General features: G+C 32.0%; 1 protein-coding gene across 1 annotated transcript; it reads left to right on the forward strand.

Annotated features, from left to right (window-relative positions):
- The first annotated feature begins 284 nt into the window (after positions 1–284).
- On the forward strand, positions 285–7390 carry LOC145033717 (cysteine-rich receptor-like protein kinase 2). Its single transcript, XM_078982273.1, has 8 exons — positions 285–667; positions 5197–5594; positions 5668–5787; positions 5889–6019; positions 6143–6347; positions 6450–6681; positions 6833–6986; positions 7079–7390. The coding sequence occupies exons 1-8, from the start codon at positions 291–293 to the stop codon at positions 7388–7390; spliced, it is 1929 nt and encodes a 642-aa protein (XP_078838399.1). The 5' UTR covers positions 285–290.
- The last annotated feature ends 1581 nt before the right edge of the window (positions 7391–8971 follow it).

The following is an 8971-nucleotide window of genomic DNA, read 5'->3' on the forward strand; positions in this document are numbered from 1 at the left end:
ATTACGTTAGTTCATAAATGAATGAGATAGTGTCTCTATTCATTAACAAATTAATTTGTAGTATATTCTAATAAAATATATTCTAATAAACTTCAACATGGATGGTATATGATATATATAAATTGAACATGGATAGATTCTGATAAACTTCAACTATATAAATTATCAACGTGGGCATATTCGAACAAACTTTAACAATATAAATAGCCACTTATGGTCTCTCAGGTTTAATACCTTGCATAAGAGAAAAAAAAAATAAACATAAATCCCAAGACAAAAGCAGAGTTGCGATGACAAAAGGGTGGTTCTTTGGGTGGCAGGCCGTGGCGTTCTCCTATCTGTTTATAATATTTTTCACAACCCTTGTGACATCACAACCACAAACTAACCTACTACTTAGATCATGCAGCTTGCTGAACTCGAGGAGTTTCTTCACCAATCTGAATCAGACATTTAGGGAGGTCAGAAGACAGTTATCCGACAACAACACCTACTTTGCAACTGCTGAGCAGTCTCGCAACAGGGAACCCGTCTACATGATGGCACAATGCAGACTTTATATGTCAACGGCTGACTGCCTTGATTGTTATGATGTGGCCACTTCAAATGCACGTTCTTGTGCAGCTGCGACTGGTGCCCGAGCTGTTCTGGATGGCTGCTTTCTCAGGTTAGTAGTTTGCATCCCTGCTTTCCTTAATTTTACAATTGTATCGTGTAGTGGGGTTGGTACGCTGTTAGTTTATAGATGATTAAAGATGAAAGTTTAGTTTGGAAAAAAAGTTGCAGTTCCTTGATTAATCATAATCAAGAATTGTTTCCAAAAAATAGACAGAAAAAGTGGAGTTTCACTCCTCACCAGCCGCCTCTAACCAAATCCAAAACGAAATCCTTGATCAAAGCCAAAAATGAAAACCAAATAATATAAAAGATGCAAAAAATTAAGTTCGTTGATGAATCAAAATCGATAATTGGTACCAAAAACTGTATACAGAAAGTTGAGTTTCATCGATAGAAGCCACACACAAAATCAAATAATATAAAAGATGTAAAAAATTATTTCGTTAAAAAAAAAAAAAAAATGTTAATGAGTCCCACACAATAACCATTGGTTGCATAAATTAGATACAAAAAAGTGGTGTTTCACCCGTCATCTCGAACCCAAAATAGCAAAACATTGATCGTCAGACATAAAAACAAAATTAATATAAAATGTGCAAAAATGATAATGTAAAAAATAGAGTTTAATAATCAATCCCATTCAACAATTGGTTGCAAAAATTAGATATTAAATAAACTAAATTTTAAAAAAATAAAAATAAAAAATAAAAAATAAAAAAGTGGAGTTTCATCCCTCACATCTAGGGATGTTAACGGGATCAAACAGGAGCGGAAATAGTTGTCCCGTCCTCGAAATCAGTTGTTGCCCCTGCTTTCGGATCCCCCGTTTGCATAGTCCCCGGTCCCGTCCCTGGTTATTTCCATCGCCCTCGGTCCACTGATTTATAGGCTTAAATTTCGATATTTTTGTTCTAAAAAACTGCTTTAGGCTAAAAATACTATTTTTAATAACTTTAAAAACTTAAAACCTAATCTTTTAGAAACTATATATATATATATATATATATATATATATATATATATATATATATATATATATATATATATATATATATATATATATATATATATTACAAAACGATAATTCCAACAATATTTCAGATATAAAATACGACAAATCCAACATTACAAATATAAAATACTTACATTTCCAACAATATATGATCAATTCACTACATCTTCAATATCCATTATTTGGGAATAAAAAAGTGAAAGAAAACCTAAACTTAAAATTAGAAAATCTATTTTCTATATATATTTTATATTAAATATATATATTTTACATAAATGTATAATCGGGTCCCCTGCTGGAGTACGGGACAGAAATACTAACTCTCGACCCTGATCCTAAGAATTAACAAGGTTTAATTCTGCCCCCACCCTTGCTCCCGCTCCGGGTTTTTTTAAAAAAAACTTTAGTCTCATACGGTATCGAGGTCCTACAAGTCTCACGGGGGTTTTTGACATCCATGCTCATGTCTAACCAAATCCAAGACCAAATCATTGATCGTAACCTGACACAAGGATCAAATAATATAATAGATCCATAAAAGTTGAGTTTGTAAAAAGATGGAGTTCCTTGGCAAATCCAAATCAATATTTGGTTGCACAAGCTACATAAAAAAATAGAGTTTCAACCCACTTTTTTATATTATACACTGAATGAGAATGATCGATATTTATTCTAAAAATGCATAAGGATGATTTTAGAGTATCTCCAATTCATTTCTATTAAATTATATTAATTAATTATAACTATAAAGTTTGGTTTTTTCTTCATACTTATAAAAAATTTAAATGCATAGTGAAATTTTAAAACAAAATAATGTATTTACAAAACCTTATAATTAAAATATATATTATAAACACAATAACATATGATATTAAACATATGTACAATATTTATTTAAAAGTGTTCATGTGTAATATTTCTATAAATGCATATATATTATTTATTTATAAGTGTGTAATAATATAATCTTATTTATTTAATATTATTGTAATGAAAAAAATATAGATTATATGTTTATTAAAACCAAATTAATATAAAAGTGTATGACAATCTATGTATGTTGATAATATGAAATATACTGCATATATATATATATATATATATATATATATATATATATATATATATATATATATATATATATAAACTAATAAAAAAATATGATAGAGTTAGACATGAAACAATATTTATTTTATTTTTTACTTTATTTTTCGGGAAAATGCAAGTGGGTTCGAAATGATCTTAATCAGTGTTTGGAAGTGCTTCTTAGATTGACTTATTAGTTTATTAATTTTTTACAAAACCAATAAATTAATATATATATATATATATATATATATATATATATATATATATATATATATATATATATATATATATTTTGTTCAAAAAGCCTATTAATATGACTTTTTAGCTATAGAAAAAGAAAGAGTTATAAAAAATGAATATATATATATATATATATATATATATATATATATATATATATATATATATTGTTCAAAAAGCCTATTAAAATGACTTTTTGGCTATAGAAAAAGAAAGAGATATAAAAAATGAAAAAAATCATGGCTTAGTGGCTTTTTGGTGACTTTTAGTCATTTTACCGAGAAAAACTAAATCAAACATTTTTAAAATAAACTTATTGATTTTTTTTTTTCATTATAAAGTTAATTCAAATATTTTTTAAAAACTCATTTTGCACAAAGTTATAAATCAATAAGGCTAGAAGGAATAATGTCAAACTTATCACGGTCTATATAGGTGACACCTAAGATTTGACATACTGTTTTATATTTTTGCCATTTACAGGGCTCGGTTGACACTCTAATTTTTTATTATTAAATTAATTAATTTTAAAAGTTAAAATTTATAACAATTTATTTTTAATAAAACCTAAAATTTCATTAAACTACAAAATAAAAGTACAACACCAAAAAAATACAACATACAATTTAAATTTACTAAACCTAGAAATTTAAAACACAAAACATATAAATTTAAATAATGGAAACCTGGATATTATATTTTTTTGTACTATTTTTTCTTTGCTTTTAGCACCATTTATTTTCCGTATCCGGTAAGATTGCTAGTGTTTCTTGTTAAGATCATCATGACAAAAAAAAATTCTTTCACATGTGCAACCTTAAAATATTGCTTCAAGGTCGACTTCAAGTTATCAATTTGGTTGTTGGATGGGTGTCACCCGAACCACTTTCCATCGCTTTTCCCCTTCACTTCATTTGCTCTCTTCCCATAAGACGAGTGGCTCTTGGAACCTTAAAAGTCTCATCTTTATTGAAGTTAATTCCGACATACGCATCGGAGGGTTGACTATGAATTGTTTCAAATGTTTTTGTTCTTCTAGAAGAATCATCTGTGAACATTTCTAAACTTTCGATATATTGCCACTCTTTTTACATCTTCACGATGCACGTGAATAAATTTGAAAGATGTCCCTTTTTTATTCCGGAAAAATGGTAGAGCTTTTTGCAAAATTGATTCGACATTTACACCACATTGTGATTTTCATAGTTTAAAACACCACATTAAACATCGGCACAACTTTATGGACGTTTTTCCACTTCAAGAAAAATTTGACCTTTTTCCTATAGTCTTCACAATTCATTTCCACGATTAAACGCCTAGTAAATTTTTAGAAAAAAGTGGTCGGTTCATGGGTTTTCCTGACCTTCAAATCATCAGACCCATCTATCCACGCATGAGCCAACATCGTTTCGTCCTCCATGGTTTGCCTTTCCTCTTTTCGTGGGTTATGGTCGAGCCGCTTTCGGCTCCAAATCAGTTTCAGGCACAACTTCACGTTGTGAGTTTGGAATTAGGTTTGGGTTTAAATTTGGGTTTAGATTGGCGTGGTCAAATGTGTTGAAGACATTTTCCCTTTGTGATTGGGTTTGATATTAGAAGTTCATTTCAGGTTGGTTATGAAATTGTGGTCGGCTTTGGAATTGTAGTTGGAAGTGGAATTATGATTTGTTTTAGAATTGTAGTTGATTGTGGACGCGATATGAAGCACCACCGGAGTGGAAATTACGTGGTGAATAAATATGTTGATCACTTTGACTATGGATAAAAGTGCATGATGAAAGTGAGATTGAATCTGTGTTAATTTCGGATATTTATTTGTTTGTTTGTTTGTTTTGGTATTTTTGAAGTTGCTAGGGTTAGAAGAGAAAGCCATTTTTCACAAAAGTAAGAGTCTTTTAGTTAAAATTTGAAGAATGTAATGTTGTATGAAATGTGGTAGTTAGTAGTATTTATATGGGTTTTAAAAAGAGTAAAATTAGAAATCTTTTTGAATAAAAGTAGTTCAAAAAAATGTTAAAAACTGTCAAAATTTCATAAAGATTAAATATCTCTCTCTCCACCGAATTGCCACACCGAACTTGGCATGCCGAGTATGTGGCCCGGTGTTCACCGATCGCCCACGTCAGTTTTTGCTGACTGAAACCTAGTCCAGTTCGTGAAGCCTAACGACTTTTCACAAAAGCACTTTTAAGATTAAAAAGTGCTGCTAAATATATGCTTTTCTTTTCCGTATACAGGTACGATACTAGACGTTTCTACGATGAGTCAACACAACCAGGAAATGTTGGCTTATGTGGAAACCGCACTGCAATTAGGCCAAAACGTTTCCAAACAGCATTGGATGGATTGTTATCAAATCTCACAATTGCCACTCCTAGAATCAAGGAACTTTTTGCAGCCTCCTCTAGTAATATTGCTGGTAGCAATAAAAGTGTCTACGCTATAGCACAATGTGCACCAACATTGGCACCCAACGGTTGCAAGGAATGCCTACAGATGGCATATTCCAACATAATGAATTGTTTACCTTTCGTTGATGGAAGGGCACTAGATACAGGGTGTTTTATGAGATACTCGTCCACACCCTTTTTCAGCAAGAATAAAACCACTATCATTGAACCCTTTCTTGGGCAAGGTAAAACCTCTTATAATTATCTACTAAATAAATCTCTAGCGTTATAGGAGGTGCTAACATATTTAAATGTAAGATTCGAGCCATAAGGGAGTTATTATTGGGGGAGTTCTTGGCAGCGTAGGCTTACTGAGCATCATTCTTCTGGCCATAATTATATGGTGTCGTCGATTGAAAAACAGAAGCACAAAGAAAGGTAAGTAGGTTCAACTAACTTTTAGTCCATATTTATGAAAAAGTTATACATTTTGAAAATAATTCATCATTATATATATCATATGATTTTCAATGTACCAGGTTACTTATATGGGCAAAGTGATAGACTACAAGATCCATTGAAGTATCGTTACCGTGATTTAAAGAAGGCAACAAAGAACTTCTCCGATGATTACAAACTTGGAGAAGGAGGATTTGGAGAAGTATACAAGGTTAGTTTCTGTAGGTTTAATATTTCTATTCTCGTCAATTTATTTTAGGTTATGTTATTTAAGTAGAAGACGTAACCTTCCTTCTGATCTTCCATTCGACTAATTTGGCCATATATTCGATAGGGTGAGGTAAAGACTGGAAATACAATTGCAGTGAAAAAGCTACTCGTTAGTAGTGCAAATGCGGATTTTCAGAATGAAGTACGAGTACTTAGTAATGTCCATCATCGAAACCTGATACGCCTTCTTGGGTGTTGTAGTGAGGGACCAGAGTTGCTTCTAGTCCTTGAGTACATGGAAAATGGAAGCCTTGAAAAATTCTTATATGGTTAGATTTTGTTTCATGCAATCAAGTTATAATCTTTGACATTATAATGTTATCATCTTTCATACGTGTAGAAGTTATGTTTTATTGATTTTGAATACATAGGTGAAAGAAAGGGAATTCTTAACTGGAAACAACGTTATGAGGTTATTTGTGGCACAGCGAAGGGTCTTGCTTATCTACATGAACAATACCATGTGACAATTATCCATAGGGATATAAACCCACGCAACATTTTACTTGATAAAGATTTTCAGCCAAAAATTGCAGATTTTGGACTTGCAAGGCTTTTACCCGAGGAACAAACCCATATTAGCACTAGAGTAGCCGGAACATTGTAAGTCAATTTATAGTATATATAATATTAATCAACAACAAAGTAATTATGAACAAGCAAAACATAAAGATATCTTATTAAAACGTACTCATATATCTTGAAGTTGCCCATTTCTCACATAAATTAGTAGTAACTAGTTTTGGATATGCAGTGGATATACAGCACCAGAATATGCTATTCATGGACAGGTGTCTGAGAAATCTGACACCTACAGCTTTGGCATCGTCGTACTTGAAATTCTCAGCGGCAAGAGGTGTAGTGATGTGTTGGACTTGTCCCATCCAGATCAATACCTTCTTGAATATGTATGTTCAAACAAAAATAGCAATAAATAATATAACCATTAATTCCATTTTTTTTTTTTTTGGATTTACGATATTCTTTGATGTATATGTAGGCTTGGAGCGTGTACGAGAATCAAGTGCCCTTAAACCTTATTGACGAAGCAGTTGACCGAAGTGAGTGCACAGAACGTGATGTGATGAAAATCATAGAAATAGCATTGATGTGCACTCAGTCAGTGGTTTCCGAGAGGCCAAAAATGTCTGAAGTTTTAATGCTTTTAAATGATCGATCAGGAGACCACAAGCCACCAAATAGATTGCCTTTCAATGTTTCATATTTAAACGTTCATGTTGATGATCCCTCATATGTTGCTTCAAGCACATCAAACGCTGTCGCATCATTGACTGAACTCACGGGTCGCTAAGTTATTACTATATTGCAATAAATTATCTTGTTTAAAAGATGTTTGAAGTTGTATGTTGATTTTGCGGTAATTTTATTAATAGTTTTTTCGTTTTTTTTTTTCATTTATTTGGTTGTTGGAAGTAGTTTGTATCATTAACCTGCATGTGTACCTTACATCCTCTAGTATTTTACAGTGGATTCTATGAACCAAAGATTGCATTTCAAAATAAAAGATATGAATGTTTTTTGATATTGTCGCACCTATGTGGAAGAATGAAAATTAAGTGGGCTGAGAAGTGCTATTTTGAACTAGTCTTTGCAGAAGGTTTATTAGGACTTGACAAGAAAATAAACGACAATAATAATAGAAAGAAAGAAAATATATCATAGGAGAAAGGAAAGATAGGATTTTTAAGAAAAATCTGATTTTGAAATAATTCCAGCTAAGTGTTCTATACAACTATATGTAATTGATCACGAATTAGTCCCTAAAATATGATTTTTTTTTTTTTTCTTTTTAGTTCGAACCCAACTTAAAATGACCAATTTGTTAATTTATTTTTATTTTTTTGTTATTCTTTTAAGAAATTTATGTTATAAAAAAGGAAAATAAAATTCCACTCACCCTCACACCCTCCCCTCTCTATTTGTGTATCTCTCTCAAAAACAAAATCCCACCGGTTGTCGGGTCATCACCTCCGCCCACTACCAGATAAAATCTTCTTACCTTTAGTCGTCGCCGCTACTTTATCTCCTACTACCATCAGTCAACATCACCACAAGGTAACCAGAGCACATTTATTTTTGTCCATCTTCTCCATGTGCATACAAGGAGTCAAGGAAATCCAACAATGGTATGAACGCACACATATGAAATTAGTTTTCAAAATTTGATTGCCGTATGTCAATCATTTCCCACCATTATTGGACCTCCATCATCGCCATCTATACTCTATCACCATTTCTCTCTCAATATCTTTTGCATGTCTACTTAGATCTGCTTAGATCCATCAACTCACCTTCATCGTCCCTACGTTCAGTTTAATGTCACCCTATCATCTTATCTGGCAAATCGAAAAGAGTGATGTTTGTATATCTACAAATCTAATTTTTACTGAAAATCCATAGAGCTTTTAAACGATGGTGGAGGCAGAGCAGAAGTTCAATCAAACATAGTGGAAAACCGAAAATTAACTTTATAATTTGAATGAGACGGAGCTCCCTGTAGAGGAAGAGAACAACGATCAGACGTAAATCCTAATTTTCCCAAAAACGAGCTCATGCGGACTTGGAAAAAGTTCTGGTGGTAGATGACGTTGACAGTTGTTTTAAAGAGGAGGATATTGTAGAAGCTCCACCATTGTCTTCCATTGTAAGCCAAATTCCAATCAGTGGTCATAAGATATAGGATAAAGAGAACCGGAGGAGAATAATTGAGGGATGATGAAATCAATGAACGAACAAGTGGGAGAAAGAGAGAGGGTAAGTCGGGTGGTGGCTAGATTCAAGAAACAATAACGACATAATGTGCAAGACCAAGTTCCGATAATGGCTTTGATGCATCAATATGAGTGGTGGCTTAATGTTTGTACTTACGTTA

Source organism: Lactuca saligna, chromosome 3 (assembly GCF_052625555.1).
Source record: "Lactuca saligna cultivar CGN05327 chromosome 3, ASM5262555v1, whole genome shotgun sequence".
NCBI lineage: Eukaryota > Viridiplantae > Streptophyta > Magnoliopsida > Asterales > Asteraceae > Lactuca > Lactuca saligna.

What these genes read in the sequence shown, in the direction of transcription:
- LOC145033717 (XM_078982273.1), top strand. Translation starts at nt 291, where the DNA reads ATGACAAAAGGGTGGTTCTTTGGGTGGCAGGCCGTGGCGTTCTCCTAT. An exon ending in ACTAGAGTAGCCGGAACATT is followed by an intron (nt 6,682 to 6,832) that starts GTAAGTCAATTT and finishes TTGGATATGCAG; the next exon opens with TGGATATACAGCACCAGAAT. An exon ending in ATCAATACCTTCTTGAATAT is followed by an intron (nt 6,987 to 7,078) that starts GTATGTTCAAAC and finishes ATGTATATGTAG; the next exon opens with GCTTGGAGCGTGTACGAGAA.